The sequence below is a fragment of the Bos javanicus genome, chromosome 28 (assembly GCF_032452875.1).
Source record: "Bos javanicus breed banteng chromosome 28, ARS-OSU_banteng_1.0, whole genome shotgun sequence".
Classification (NCBI taxonomy): Eukaryota; Metazoa; Chordata; class Mammalia; order Artiodactyla; family Bovidae; genus Bos; species Bos javanicus.
In genome coordinates this window covers 5,851,216-5,867,849 of record NC_083895.1, presented here as the reverse complement: position 1 = coordinate 5,867,849, position 16,634 = coordinate 5,851,216, and the positions used below count along the sequence as shown (strand labels likewise).

Here is a 16,634-nt window from a genome sequence, read left to right as displayed (position 1 = left end):
GCTATCCATCCATCTACCCTATAAAATATTCACTGGATACCCACTAGCTGCTGGTCACTTCTTGATAATTTTGGTGTATCCCAATGGCCAATCATTTTGATGAAACAGCATCCAGAAATGCCAAAAAATGAATTCTCCTTTCTCCACTGCACTGTGACTTGTCAAGGGTATGAACAACAATATACAATTCTCTTTTTTATTCAAAAGGCCACCGTGGTATCTAGCAATGTGATTTGTGCATTACAACAAACTTCTGAACTGAAATGAACTTCTGGAACTCTGATTTCCAAAGATATAAAAATTAACAGACTTGGTTAATCCACCCACTGGATTGCTCAATCTAAAATACAGTAAAGCATTTAATTCAACTCAAAGTGTAGTAAGCTATGATGTACTACATACATGAGAGACAAGGAGATAACCGGAGAGCTTCCTTGAGCTGAAGGGGTTTACACTGGAGGCAGAAAGCAGGTTAAGAAACAAAAAAACCTGCCACGGAACACAAGTGGCAAAGAGTAGATGATTCCAGAAGACCAGGGAAGGCTGGAAGTATTGAAATAGCGCAAGACGCTATTTCTCCTCTCCCCTGCCCCCACCCCATCCTCAGCCTGCCTTTGTCTGCGGAAAAACTTTAGCCAAAAAATAAGTTTGACCAGAGAAGTGAGAAAATGCAGAAACAAAGGAAAACAGTCCAACAATACTAAATAATAATAGTTCAGACATTAAGTATAAAGACCTATAATTCCTTTTCAGGGGATATAGCTAATATTCTGAACCATGTACTATGAGCGATCTTATAGATACTGAAACCCCACCAAGTTGAAGAAGTTAACCACGTGATGACCAGGCTGTAACCATGACATAAGTCGAGAATTGGTCTCAAGGAAATGGGAACAAACTGACCCTAAAACTGAAGATTAACTGAAGATAAATAATCAAGATGATGCTGATCAGACCACCGATGACCAATTTCAAGAGCTGACTGTGCTGTTTCTGCATGTAGCCCCCTACCTCTGTCTGTAAAAGTCTTGCCCCGTGATTGTCAGTGGGGAGGAGGGGGATTGATTTGGACAGGAGTCTGCCCTCCCCATCTTCCCTACCAGTTGCTGGAATCCAAAATAAAGCAAACTTTCCTTTCCACCAATCTTGCCTCTTTATTGGCTTTTGAGTGGTGAGCTGCCAGACCCCACTTTTGGATACAGTAAGATGAGGTGTGGAGACTTGGGACAAAGAGGACAGATGCCATCATGTTCTTGGTGGGCAGAATCAAGCGAGCCAGAGCATCCGTTTTAGGGATTTGGTGGACTATTCATGGAAGGCCTGGAAAGGAATGCTAAGAATTTGCCTGCAGGACAGTAATGAGTATTTGCACAAGGAAGAGTGACCTAATCAGATCTCTCCTTTGGAAAGATTATCCTGGCAGTAGCATCCAGGCCTGACCGTCAGGAGGTACTGAGCAGAGAAATACTGACACAAACAAGCGTCAGGACTGCGAAGGCACAGGAAGGCCTTTGGAAGACACAGATGCCTTTGGAAGAAGCATCCTAAGAATGACTGTGAAGCTCTGAGGGTTGCCTTAAATCACCTGGAAAGAATACCAGGCTTTGTTAGATCTTCGCTTTAGACTGGATGGTCCTTGTGGACAATCCAATACATCTTTAAACACACTGCTTTATACACCACAGTGCCATGCAGACAGTAGGTGCCAAATAAATGTTCCTGAACAGATGAATAAATACAATGAAATGAATAAATGGATAAGTTAGTGTCTTTAGAAGAGAATTCTATACCCAGAGAAAGGAAAACAAAAGAAGTGATCAGAGTCAAGGTAATTTAAGGCTTCAAATCTATTATTTGAATTAAATGCAGAATATCTATGCCCACGGTCAGCTGTCTCGCATTTCACTATGCCTGGCCCATGGCTATAATGAAAAACACCAGGGAAATATTAATAATTGTACAGAGTCGATAAGAGAGTAGACGTTAAAAGTTCTCATCACAAGAAAAAGACTTTGTAACCATGTAAGACTCTAATGCTGGGAGGGATTGGGGGCAGGAGGAGAAGGGGATGACAGAGGATGAGATGGCTGGATGGCATCACCGACTCGATGGACGTGAGTCTGGGTGAACTCCGGGAGTTGGTGATGGACAGGGAGGCCTGGCGTGCTGCGATTCATGGGGTCGCAAAGAGTCGGACACAACTGAGCGACTGAACTGAACTGAACTGAAGGTGGTGAATGTAACTAGACTTACTGTGGTGATCATTTCACAATTTACACAAATAGCAAATCACCACGTTGTACACCTAGTATAACCTTGTTTGTGTCAAATATATCTCAATTAAAAAAAAAAAGAATTGTACTGAGATGTGCAAAATTTTTTCGTTTGAAGATTTGTAATCACACAGCAGTATTCACAAGTCTATGTTTCCAGTGCATTAGAAACACAGCCCCCACTGATCTATTTTTGACCACTGTGAAACAGTCCTTCTTCAGCTATCAGTATTTTACCAAGATGAGACGTGCTTTCATCTATAAATGCAAAACACCTTCTCCTGTGTCAAAAATAAAGCCTAATAATTATGCCAAATCATCTTAGCAATCTACTTGCAAATTAAGAAACCACAGGTATGAAAAAGAAAAATTACGTTGGTGTCCACGTCACAAAACCAAATTTAAAGTCAGATTCTACATTCAAGACACAATTCAGTCATTAAATTTAGATATTTCCCCCTTCAACCTGTGAAAGCATTTAGTCCCCATGCAGGGCCACCTGTCAAATGCACGTTTCTATTCCTGGTCACTGTATTTGCCTGAGTGAACACGATCGTGTTAATGATTAATGTCAATCCTAGATACAGGTAACCCTGGGAAGGTCAAGTACCAACTGCATTCAGGCAGCTGACTGCAGTGGGGAGGCAGTCTGAGCCTCTTGAAATGGAACCATGTGGGTGGGGGAGGAGGCAAAATGTGAAACCCCACAGAGCAGGGACTAGGAAATTCACACAGTCCCCCAAGTCCCAGACAATCTCAGTCCTCCAGGACAAAAGTCGCCGAATCCGAGAGCTGAAAGGGTCCCCACACATTGTCCACTGCAGCCCCCACCTGCCCCAGATGCAGACTCCCCCGTATGGGCACCCCAGAATCAGCCAACACTAACTTAAATGCTTCTGGGGCAAAAAACTAACACTTTTCAAGATGGCCTCTTCCATTGACCGACAACTTTTTAGCAAGTTTTTCTCTAGGTTAAGTTCAAGGACATCAGTCCTGGGTGTTCATTGGAAGGACTGATGTTGAAGCTGAAACTCCAATACTTTGGCAACCTGATGCAAAGAGCTGACTCATTTGAAAAAGACCCTGATGCTGGGAAAGACTGAGGGCAGGAGGAGAGGGGGATGACAGAGGATGAGATGGTTGGATGGCATCACCAACTCAGTGGACATGGGTTTGAGTAGGCTCTGGGAGTTGGTGATGGACAGGGAGGCCTGGCGTGCTGCGGTTCACAGGGTCACAAAGAGTTGGACACGACTGAGCAACTGAACTAAACTCAAGTTCAAAACTGACATCCGACTCATGTGTGGCTCTATTTGTAATTCTGGGCCAAGAAGGCACTCTAAATGTCAAATGAATTACGAATGATTAGTGAACAGATGGGGCCTTACAGATCAATGACAATATTGGAAAAAGAAATCACTCACAAATTTAAGCTTTTAAGAGCCATGATGGCTCAAAAATATATAAATAAGGATTTGGTTTGATTCACTTAATATTACTTAAGCAGAGGGGGATCATGCAGCACTATGGAATGAAGCATACTTAACGGAAACAGTTCTAAGTAAGGGGAGAGGACTCAGGTCCTAATACTCACTCTGCTGCTCTCACCCACACTCCACACCTGTCAACTAAGCCAGCCAGATCCCGATCTCCACCATCACTTAAGACTGTCAGAACTCTGATGTGACTTATCCCCAAAGACTGTGGTGCCAAAACTCCAGGAATTTCTGTCTTACTCCAGGAATTTCTGTCTTAACTTCATTTCTCTGAGAGTTCAAACCCATCTGCAAACAAAGGGTAAAAGTCCTACCAAGGGGACTTCACTCGTGGTCCAGTGGCTAAGACTGCATTGCCAATGCAAGAGATTCATGTTCAATCCCTGGTTAGAGAACTAAGATCCCATATACTGCAACTAAAGATCCCATGGGCTGTAACTAAGACCTGGCACAGCCAAATAAATGAATTAAAAAAAAAAAAAAAGTCCTACCATGGCAGGCAAATGCAGGGGTTGAACAGGTAGAATTATATCCACCTGTTTTCAGGATGAGCACAAGGCAACATGGTTGGGAAATTAACCTGAAGTTGATTGAGAATGAGAACCTAGGGCTATTTATTTCAATTACCTAATGTGAGACCATTATAATATACATACATACATATACAGTTCAGTTCAGTCACTCAGTCGTGTCCGACTCTTTGCGACCCCATGAATCACAGCACGCCAGGCCTCCCTGTCCATCACCAACTCCCGGAGTTCACCCAGACTCACATCCATCGAGTCAGTGATGCCATCCAGCCATCTCATCCTCTGTCGTCCCCTTCTCCTCCTGCCCCCAATCCCTCCCAGCATCAGAGTCTTTTCCAATGAGTCAACTCTTCGCATGAGGTGGCCAAAGTATTGGAGTTTCAGCTTTAGCATCATTCCTTCCAAAGAAATCCCAGGGCTGATCTCCTTCAGAATGGACTGGTTGGATCTCCTTGCAGTCCAAGGGACTCTCAAAGCGTCTTCTCCAACACCACAGTTCAAAAGCATCAATTCTTCGTCACTCAGTCTTCTTCACAGTCCAACTCTCACATCCATACATGACCACAGGAAAAACCACAGCCTTGACTAGACGGACTTTTGTTGGCAAAGTAATGTCTCTGCTTTTGAATATGCTATCTAGGTTGGTCATATCTTTCCTTCCAAGGAGTAAGCGTCTTTTAATTTCATGGCTACAGTCACCATCTGCAGTGATTTTGGAGCCCAGAAAAATAAAGTGTGACACTGTTCCCACTGTTTCCCCATCTATTTTCCATGAAGTGATGGGACTGGATGCCATGATCTTTGTTTTCTGAATGTTGAGCTTCAAGCCAACTTTTTCACTCTCCACTTTCACTGTCATCAAGAGGCTTTTGAGTTCCTCTTCACTTTCTGCCATAAGGGTGGTGTCATCTGCATATCTGAGATTATTGATATTTCTCCCGGCAATCTTGATTCCAGCTTGTGTTTCTTCCAGTCCAGCGTTTCTCATGATGTACTCTGCATATAAGTTAAATAAGCAGGGTGACAATATACAGCCTTGATGTACTCCTTTTCCTATTTGGAACCAGTCGTTGTTCCATGTCCAGTTCTAACTGTTGCTTCCTGACCTGCATACAGGTTTCTCAAGAGGCAGATCAGGTGGTCTGGTATTCCCATCTCTTTCAGAATTTTCCACAGTTTATTGTGATCCACACAGTCAAAGGCTTTGGCATAGTCAATAAAGCAGAAATAGATGTTTTTCTGGAACTCTCTTGCTTTTTCCATGATCCAGCGGATGTTGGCAATTTGATCTCTGGTTCCTCTGCTTTTTCTAAAACCAGCTTGACATACATACATAAGTATAATGTATGGATGTGAGAGTTGGACTGTGAAGAAAGCTGAGTGCTGAAGAATTGATGCTTTTAAACTGTGGTGTTGGAGAAGACTCTTGAGAGTCCCTTGGACTGCAAGGAGATCCAACCAGTCCATTCTGAAGGAGATCAGCCCTGGGATTTCTTTGGAAGGAATGATGCTAAAGCTGAAACTCCAGTACTTTGGCCACATCATTCGAAGAGTTGACTCATTGGAAAAGACTCTGATGCTGGGAGGGATTGGGGGCAGGAGGAGAAGGGGACGACAGAGGATGAGATAGCTGGATGGCATCACTGACTCGATGGATGTGAGTCTGAGTGAACTCCGGGAGTTGGTGATGGACAGGGAGGCCTGGTGTGCTGCGATTCATGGGGTCACAAAGAGTCAGACATGACTGAGCGACTGAACTGAACTGAACTGAATGTGAGACCAGGCCTTATACACTCATGTTTAATGTTATAAGGACCAAATATATATTTCCCAGCCCTGCACTTGATAAATACACTTGTCCATGCCTCACCGGCCAGAACTCAAGAGGTTTGACCACTTGATCATTTGAGGCTTCATCCAGCAGTAAGTTCTGCGATTCTGTTATAAACACCAATCGACCCGAGTGATCTCAGGAAGCTCCACCTCTCTATCATCCATTTCTGAGCTATGACGGGAGGCAAGTGGCCAAAAGGAAGGAGCACTGAGTAAAAGGAAGCAGACAGAAAATCGACAGTCATGTCAGCAACTGAGCACACCACATGGGCCCCCACTGCCTTCCAAAGCCAGAGAGAAATATTACGTCACTAACTGGTCAGCCACAGTTCTCCTTTCCCACTTCCACTTAGTATGAAAAATGGGAAGCTGATGGTGAAGTCTGTGCTCAAAGAAGCAGCTGGTAAACTGATTTCAAAAGAGAAAATGGATCAGAATGGTCAAGGTATCTGTGGCAGATATTTTTAAAAGGGCATGACTGTTGCATGAAAGATATTTGCTAAGGAATTTTTACCACAGGCGTTCAAGTTGAGAATAGCAACAGAAGACTCCCAAGGGCTAAAAAAGCTTACGTGACTAGATGGTGCTCTCTTGAAAGTGCTTGGCCAAGGGCAGCCCCAGCAGTGCCCAGAGGGGACCCTCCCCAGCCCCAGGGTGACTGCCCAGGGCCTCTCTGGAAGCAGCGTTCTCTGCTGGCTTTGCATGAGAACCTGGCATATAAGCTGAATTACTGTCATCATTGCCAAAAAAAAAATTATTCTAATTCTGGTCTAATAATACTAATCTAAAAATTCTATGCTCAGAAACTGTCCTGTGCCAAGCTTCAGATCTTATTATTTAAACATCACTGGGTTTCCCAGGTGGTGCTAGTGGTAAGACAAGGCATGCAGTTTCGATCCCTGGTCGAGACTACGATCACACATGCCACAGTCAAAACAAGACCTCAAGTGATGAGCAGGTTTGTAAACGACTGTGCTCCTTCATGGGCTTCCCAGGTGGCTCCAGTGGTAAAGAACCCACCTGCCAATGCAGGAGACATAAGAGACACGGGTTCAATCCCTGGGTCAGAAATATCCCCTGGAGGAGGCCATGGTAGCCCACTCTAGTATTCCTGCCTGGAGAATACCTGTGGACAGAGGAGCCTGACTGAGGTCCATAGGGTTGCAAAGAGTCAGACAGTACTAAAGCAGCTTGGCACACACAAAGATCATCACTGTCTTCATTCTGAAGATCTTTCATCAAACTTTGACCAAAATCACGATAAAATTCAGACATTAATGATATAATCTCTAATCCTTCTTCACTCAAAATTTCAAGAATTTTTTTAAAAAAGGAAATGTTTTAATGAGCATAATAAATCTGGACTTTTTCTAAACTAATACCTTAATGTTTGCACAATGAGCAAGTGTTATTTTTGTCATCTAACTAAACAATAATAGTTTGCATGCAGTGTTTTGGAAACATATAAATTAATGAACATGGCATAGAAATGGATTACAAGAACAGAGACACCAAACTATTGATCTGCATTGGTGGAATTACGGTGGTTTTCAATGTTCTTTTTCTCATTTGTAGTTTCCTAAGAGCACAAGTTACTTCTGGAAAAAGAAAAAAGAAGAAGAGAAACAACGGAACAGGGAATTGGTTCTGCAGCACAGAAACCTGGCCTTCACTTTCCCTCAGGTATACAGACTTTGCCTGAAAGCCCATTAATGGTGGCATCTCATGTGAGCAGTGAGGTCCCTGCAGAAATGTCCTGGGTCCTAGCCTTGCCAGGTAATCATAACCCCAAAAGCCTCAATCCCAGCTTACCCTTTTTGTGCCAACTTAAGGGTCCTGGCAAATATGTGTGTTAAAGCATTCATGCAAAGTCCACTTAGTTTTGAGATTTCTGATAAGTTCTCTTTTTTTTTTCTTTTTCTCAGAGCAATTATTTTTTAAAAGGGGATTTCTGATGATTTCTTGTGATATGTTTTTATATGAAATTTTAATACTTTTTTTCTCTGCAAATTTTCATTGTTTATTTTGGAAAGAAGATAGCTTAAAATGGCATTTTTTACATAGGGATGAAAACAAGATTATTTCAAAGTCTCTTCTTCCAGAGTTAACAATTCACCCATGTTTTAGAGTCTATAAATATGTAGGGTATATAGTTACCAGTGATCTAACATAGGTGTGCTTGAACATCAGTTTATCTCCATAACTGTAGTTCAGCCAGTGGTTGAGAACACAACTGTGAGAGGCACCAGTCCACAGTTCTAACCCTGGTTCTACCTTTAATGGCTATGTGACTTGGAAATAAGAGGGGTGAATCTGCATCTCAGATTTGTATGGGGAAAATGAAAATCATAAGTAGCTACCTTACAATGGTCTGGGGCAGATTTCATCACAGCAATTCCTGATAGACCGCCTGGCATACTGCAAGCTCTAAAAAAACTGCAGACTTTCTTATTCCCTCCTGGTAGCACTGATATCTTCTATTTGCAGTCAGTCATATGCTCCAAGGTACTCGCACCATTTACTTCACTGAATCCTCAGGCAGCTCTAACCCAAAAGTTACTGTCCCCATTATATCTTTTTTGTAAACAGATGAGGAAACTGAGGATCAAGGACACACAGCTTAGAAAGAAGCTCCAGGCCTCTTTTTGCTTAGTGCCAGATTCTCACCTGGGCTTCCCAGTGTCTCAGATGGCAAAGAATCTGCCTGCAGTGTGGGAGACCCGGGTTTCATCCCTGGGTGGGAAGATTCCCTCAGAAGATTTCATGTGCCACTTGTGAACTTATTAAGATTAAATTTCTTTTTAAATACTCTGCTATTCACAGTCAGCAAAAACAAGACCAGGAGCTGACTGTGGCTCAGATCATGAACTCCTTATTGCAAATTCAGACTTAAATTGAAGAAAGTAAGGAAAACCACTAGACCATTCAGGTATGACCTAAATCAAATCCCTTACAATTATACAGTGAAAGTGACAAATAGATTCAAGGGATTAGATCTGATAGACAGAGTGCCTGAAGAACTATGGATGGAGGTTCGTGACATTGTAAAGGAGGCAGTGATCAAGACCATTCCCAAGAAAAAGAAATGCAAAAAGGCAAAATGGTTGTCTGAGAAGGCCTTACAAATAACTGTAAAAAGAAGAGAAGCTAAAGGCAAAGGAGAAAAGGAAAGATACACCCATTTGAATGCAGAGTTCCAAAGAATAGCAAGGAGAGATAAGAAAGCCTTCCTCAGGGATCAGTGCAAAGAAACAGAGGAAAACAAGAGAATAGGAAAGACTAGAGATCTCAAGAAAATTAGAGATACCAAGGGAACATTTCATGCAAAGATGAGCACAATAAAGGAAAGAAATGATATGGACCTAACAGAAGCAGAAGATATTAAGAAGAGGTGGCAGGAATACACAGAAGAACTACACAAAGAAGATCTTCAATACCCAGATAACCACGGTGGTGTGATCACTCACCTAGAGCCAGACATCCTGGAATGCGAAGCCAAGTGGGCCTTAGGAAGCATCACTATGCTTCCTAACAAAGCTAGTGAAGGTGATGGAATTCCAGCTGAGCTATTTCAAATCTTAAAAGACGAGGCTGTGAAAGTGCTGCAGTCAGTATGCCAGCAAATTTGAAAAACTCAGCAGTGGTCACAGGACTGGAAAAGGTCAGTTTTCATTCCAATCCCAGAGAAAGGCAATGCCCAAAAATGTTCAAACTACCACACAACTGCGCCCATCTCACACGCCAGCAAAGTAATGCTCAAAATTCTCCAAGCCAGATTTCAACAGTAGGTGAACCATGAACTTCCAGATGTTCAAGCTGAATTTAGAAAAGGCCAACATCTGTTAGATCATCGGAAAAGCAAGAGAGCTCCAGAAAAATATCTACTTTTGCTTTACTGACTACACCAAAGTCTTTGACTGTCTGAATCACAGTAACTGTGAAAAACTTTTCAAGAGATGGGAATACCAGACCACCTGAACTGCCTCCTGAGAAATCTGTATGCAGGTCAAGAAGCAACAGTTAGAACTGGACATGGAACAACAGACTGGTTCCCAATCGGGAAAGGAGTACTTCAAGGCTGTATATTGTCACCCTGGTTATTTAACTTCTATGCAGACTACATCATGAGAAACGCTGGGCTGGATGAAGCACAAGCTGGAATCAAGATAGCTGGTATAAATATCAATAACTTCAGATATGCAGATGACCCCACTCTTACAGCAGAAAGTGAAGAGGAACTAAAGAGCCTCTTGATGAAAGTGAAAGAGGAAAGTGAAAAAGTTGGCTTAAAACTCAACATTAAGAAAACTAAGATCATGGCATCTGGTCCCATCTCTTCATGGCAAATAGATGGGGAAACAATGGACACAGTGAGACTTTATTTTCTTGGGCTCCAAAATCACTGCAGATGATGACTGCAGCCATGAAATTAAAAGGTGCTTGCTCCTTGGAAGAAAAGCTATGACCAACCTAGACAGCATACTGAAAAGCAGAGATTACTTTGCCAAAAAGGTCCATCTAGTCAAAGCTATGGTTTTCCCAGTAGTCACGTATGGAGGTGAGAGTTGGACCATAAAGAAAGCTGAGCACTGAAGAATGGATGCTTTTGAACTGTGGTGTTGGAGAAGACTCTTGAGAGTCCCTTGAACTGCAAGGAGATCCAACCAGTCAATCCTAAAGGAAATCAGTCCTGAATATTCATTGGAAGGACTGATGCTGAAGCTGAAACTCCAATCCTTTGGCCACCTGATGTGAAGAACTGACTCATTGGAACAGACCCTGATGCTGGGAAAGATTGAAGGCCGGAGGAGAAGGGGACGACATAGGATGAGATTGGATAGCATCACCGACTCGATGAACATGAGTTTCAGCAAGCTCTGGGAGTTGGTGATGGACAGGGAAGACTGGCGTGCTGCAGTCCACGGGGTTACAAAGAGGTGGACACGACTGAGCAACTGAAGTGAAGGGAGCTGATTCATAGTTCACGAGAGATGTAGTTTTTCCAGATGGCACAGTGATAAAGAATCTGTTTGCAGATGCAGGAGACAAGGGTTCTATCCCTGGGTCAGGAAGATCCCCTGGAGAAGGAAATGGCAACCAATTCCAGTATTTTTGCCTGGAAAATCCCATGGACAGAGGAGCCTGGTGGGCTAGACTCCATGGGGTTGCAAAGAGTCAGACATGACTGAACACACACACACACACACATTCATACTATAATCAAATCAAACTGGTGGGCTTTTTTTTTTTTTACACCACTCCAAATTAATTGGGTTTTGCTTAGTGAAAAGAGCATCTGAGGCTCTTATTTAGAGCTTACTATGTATCTCAGCAACCAGCTTGGGTGTTCACATCCATGGCCACAGTTAAACCCACAGCGACTCTATGAGGTGGCCTTGTCATTGTCCCCATTTCATAAATGGGGCAACTAAGGCACAGCTAAGTGCAGGATTGAGATGCAAGCTAACTGTCTCGAAGTCCAGCTCTTAAGACTCTGCTGCTGCTGCTGCTGCTAAGTCACTTTAGTCGTGTCCGACTCTGTGCGACCCCATAGACGGCAGCCCACCAGGCTCCCGCGTCCCTGGGATTCTCCAGGCAAGAACACTGGAGAGGGTTACCATTTCCTTCTCCAATGCATGAAAGTGAAAAGTGAAAGTGAAGTCGCTCAGTCGTGTCCGACTCTTAGCGACCCCATGGACTGCAGCCCACCAGGCTCCTCCGTCCATGGGATTTTCCAGGCAAGAGTACTGGAGTGGGGTGCCATTGCCTTAAGACTCTGGTATTATCCAAATCGCACTTGCCTGCCCAACTGACCATACATTTTGCAAAGTGTTTTCACACACAGCAGCTTTCCCGACGGGATGGGGAGCGGGGAGGTTACCAGTGTTCTTTTGTATATGTGATGAAATCGAGGCTCAGCGCTGTTAAAGGAGCTGTCGAAGTTACCCGGCCTTCTTCCAGTCCAGCAAGGACACACAACTCCCTCACTCCAAATCTCATTCTCATCCCAAAGTCTCAAATTCCTTTGCACATGTATTTTAAAAGCGAGATGGCAGGAGACATCCTGTCATTCCTGCAAAGCAACTGTGCACTTCACGGCCTCAGTGTCAACCCTGAGCGCTGACAGCGTTGACAGCTTGACCGGGGCTCCCGGCTCCAGCTCCGAGCCAGCCGTGGGCATCATTGAACTGGAGGAAGTGGGAGGTGAAACTGCTCGCAGAGCAGCGCCTTGGGACGGTGCCAGCACCGCGTCCCCCATCCCACCCCAATCTCCTCCCTCCAGGTCCTCGAGGGGTGAAACCCGAGACTCTGCGGGGTGTCAGGACGCGGTCCCCGGACCAGGCGGCGGGGCGTGCCCTGTCCCACGAGTGCTCAGGGGAGGGCGCGCGGAGCCCCGAGCCTCTGCTGGCTCAGTCCCCGGGCGCAGCCAACCCCGGCGCGCGGTCAAGCCGCCTTCCTCGGCCACCGGGACCCACGGGGGCGGGAACTGCGGATCCCGGAATCTCAGCACCGTCTTCCGGGAGGACCTGGCCGGGTCGGCGCTGGCGGGCAGCCCCAGGCCCGACAAAGACTTCACTTCGGCACGCTTCGCGCCCTGCCTCAGTTTGCCTCAGCCCGCAAGAGTGCAGAAACCCTAGATATCAACCGAGGAGCACCCCAGACCTAAACGATCTCCAGAGGACAGAGCTCACCCTCGCCGCGGAACCCTCTCCCCGACCCGCCGGGCGGCCGTGACAGCACCCCTACCTGCGCGGTGGCCCCTGCCGCCACCGGCCGGGGCGCCCTGGGGACCCCCGCCCAGCATGCGCCCCGCCGGCTCCTCCCGATCCGCCTCCGCCTTCTCCAGCTCCGCTGCGGCCAGAGGGCTCTGTACACCCGAGGCCCGCGTCCGGGGAAGCTAACGGCCGAGCCGGACGGGAAGTGGGGAGGGGGCTGGCGAGGAAGGGGAGGCTCCTTCCTCCTCCCGGGCTGGACCGGCTGTTTCCTCTCCAGCCTCGGCCTAGGCACGCGCGCGCGCGCGCGCACACACACACACACACACACACAAGCGGACGGCTGGAGCGGGCGGGGCGCGCAAGCCCACAGCCTGGGTCACAGACCTCGGAAAGCTGATTTTTCACTCTCCCTTGGTGTTGGACGAAAATGAGAGGGGAAGTGCAGTGGAGAGGACGGGTGTTCGGGGAGGGAGAGACTAGGAGGCTCTCCTTGGAGGATGGGAGGGGTGATCTACGAGGGTACCTCCCAGACACTAATTAGGGAAGTGACCACAGGGTTGATGGAAGAGCTGGAGGGAGTGAGAGGGACTCGTTTCGCAAGGAGCGGGCGGGGGGCGGGGGGAGGATGAGGGGAGACTGCAGCTCACCCTGGGAAAGAGAGCGGGGCGAGTAGTTCTACATGAAATGAGTATCCAACTGTTTGATCTTCTGGCAGCAGAACTGGGCTGGCCCCAGATCCGCCTCCCCACGTTGGGCAGCCAGCCCAGGACACAACTGCGATCCGTGCTGAGCTCCTAAGCCAGCCCACACTCGCCTCCTCTTGTATTCATTCAAGGAGGCTCCTGGAGCATCCCTGAAGAGGCACCTGCCAGAAACGGTTCTCGCCCTTAAGGAGCTTCTCCGGCCTCCCATCGGGGGAAGATAAACATGCGCGTGTAAAACTAAATAACGACGTACGGCAGAATATGCCAAGAGCCAGAGGTCTGTCACGAAAGAGTGTAGAAGTGGGGGCAGGGGCGGTAAGAGGGAGTGCTGTGAAGAAGGGTCAGAAAGGCTCCCTGGAGAAAGGGGAAGGATCGTCCTAGACCTGGAGGAGAGTCGAGGTCGTTCAAAAGATCAGAACCGTGTGAGTGAAAACACCTGTATATGCTTAGAAGTCGGAGTGTTGTGGGACGGGATGAATGTGAGCGTGAATATGAAGAGTGTGGGGAACCGTTGGATGAGGCTGAATGTAATGACGGGCACCACCAAACAGAGATCTGGATTCAGTTTGAGAGATTAGAACAAGCTCTGTTTGCTGAGCTAGTTGACAGAAATGGGACGCAAGAGGTGACCAGCACTAAATGATGTGGAAATGCCAGAACTGCCTTGGTACACTGTAAAGGAATTATCTAAAGGCTTAGGCAGATTGAAATATTAGCATAGATTTATCACATAAGACCCACTTACTGACTCCCAGAGGGTCCAGAGGACACAGCATTCACCGTGACTCTGAGAAATAACTTTGTGACCCAGCATGCCTGGTCAACTCTTCTCTGTAGATCAGAAATTACAGTGGAAACTGCACCACTGCAGTGTGGGTCCTTAAATGCAGTGAGAATAGTTGGATCCCAGAGTGGCTGGAGCCAAATGGTGGCAATGAGTCACCCAAGGCAGGGTGGGCATGGTTTCTGTAATGGACAGCAAAGGCAAAGCAGCAACCAGAATAGTCTGACCCCCACAGACCTATGGCATTGACCATCCAGGATGAGAATTCTACTAAATTCTTATGTGATCTGTATGAGCAGGAAAGTTCTTGGTCAAACAAACAAAAACCTAACTTAAATTACCAAAACAGAGACTCTATCAGTTCCCAGACTTGAGTCAATTTGCAGACTCCAAACTCCTTGAACAAAGGGGATGTTTGTCTCCTCCAATATTCTGCAACATTGTCAAAAATATATACTATTACTCTTTCTTGGAGCCTTCCCCAAAGGGACATGTGGCCTTTTACTAGGGTGACTGTGCACTGGGGAAAAGGAAATAATCAGACTTTTCAGGAATTACTGGACACTGGCTCTGAACTGCCACTGAGTCCAGGACATCCAGAACATCACTGCAGTACTAGTGCAAGCAAGGGTTTGTAGGGTCAGGTGATGAATGGAGTTTTAGCTCAGGTCCATCTCATAGTGGTCTCTGCACCCATACTGGGGTTATTTCTCCAGTTTTGGAATGCACTGTTAGAATAATTAGACTAATACTCAGCAACTGGCAGAGTCCCTACACTGGCTCCATGACCCTTGAAGTGAGGGTTATTTTGTGAGAAAGAGCCAAGTGGAAGCCTCTACAGCTGCCTCTGCCTTGGATGAGCAAAGTGGTTGCGGTGGCAGTCCTGGAAGTTATCTAGAGGCTCAGCAATACAGACTTGCACTCAGCAAAGCCAGTGTGACCATGGTCACTGCTGAGGGTCCAGTCCGCCAACAGCAGGACCATGGTCACCGCTGAGGGTCCAGTCCGCCAACAGCAGGACCATGGCCACCGCTGAGGGTCCAGTCCGCCAACAGCAGAACCATGGTCACCACTGAGGGTCCAGTCCGCCAACAGCAGGACCATGGTCACCGCTGAGGGTCCAGTCCGCCAACAGCAGGACCACGGTCACCACTGAGGGTCCAGTCCACCAACAGCAGGACCAACAGTGTGGCAGCATTCCCCAGTTAACCAAAGGCAATGCTGCCTTCTTAGAGAGACTGCCGAGAGTAATGCCACCATCAAGGACTTGAAGATGCAGGGGTGGTGACTTCTACCACCTCCCCGTTCAACGTGCCCATGTGGCCTGTGAAGAAGACAGACAGAGCCTGAAGAATGACAATGGATCATCATAAACTAAACCAGATGGTGATTCCAATTGCAGCTGCTGTACCAGATGTAGTTTCACTGTTTGAGCAAATTAACACATCCCCTAGTATCTGCTGTGCAGTATTGGTCTGGCAAAATGTTTCTTCTGCATACCTGTTAGTAAAGACCAACCACAAGGCAGCCTTCTTTCAGCTGGCAAAAACAGCAGTACAGTGAAGACTGCCTCCCTCAAGGATAGATCAGTTCTCCAGCCCTACATCCTAATTTGGTCAAGCAGGGACCCTATTGTCTTTCTGTTCTAGAAGACCTCACACTGGTCCATAGCACTGATGATGTTATGCTGATTGGACCTAGTGTGTAGGAAAGAGTAGCTCTTCTAGACTTATTGGTGAGACATTTGTATGTCATGGGGTGGAAAGCAAATCTGACAAAAGTTCTAGAGATTTCCTTCTCAGTGGGTTTTCAAGAGATCTGGTAGTATAGGCTATCCATTCTAAGGTGAAGGATAAGAATTTCCCTGGTGGTCCAGTGGTTAAGAATCAGCCTTCCAATGCAGAGGATATGGGTTTGATCCCTGGCTGAGGAACTAAGATCCCACACACCACAGGGCAACTAAACCCACATGCCACAACGGCTGAGTCCGAGCAGCACAGCTAGAGAGAAGCCCCTGCACTGCAACAAAAATCCCACATGCCACAACTCAGACTCGATGGTTTCAAATAAATAAATATTTTTAAATAAATAAAGAAGATGAAGGATAAGTTGTTGTATCTGAGAAGGCAATGGCACCCCACTCCAGTACTCTTGCCTGGAAAATCCCATGGACGGAGGAGCCTGGTGCGCTGCAGCCATGGGGTCGCTAACAGTTGGACACGACTGAGCGACTTCACTTTCATGCATTGGAGAAGGAAATGGCACCACCCCAGTGTTCTTGCCTGGAGAATCCCAGGG

The 16,634-nt window shown here is 46.3% G+C and overlaps 1 protein-coding gene across 4 annotated transcripts in view; it reads right to left on the bottom strand.

The window, feature by feature from the left end:
* Positions 1-13,269, bottom strand: part of DISC1 (DISC1 scaffold protein) — a 425,923-nt gene extending 412,654 nt beyond the window's left edge. For 3 of the 4 annotated variants that reach the window (XR_009734185.1, XM_061404828.1, XM_061404827.1), the window contains exon 1: positions 12,880-13,267. Coding sequence is in view for 2 of the 4 variants with exons in the window: in XM_061404828.1 (XP_061260812.1) it covers positions 12,880-12,937 (58 nt within the window). In the remaining 2 variants the exon portion in view is untranslated. Of the gene's footprint in view, positions 1-12,879 lie in introns of all 4 variants that reach the window. The other variant, XR_009734186.1, reaches the window with a different exon arrangement.
* Between the last annotated feature and the right edge of the window lie 3,365 nt (positions 13,270-16,634).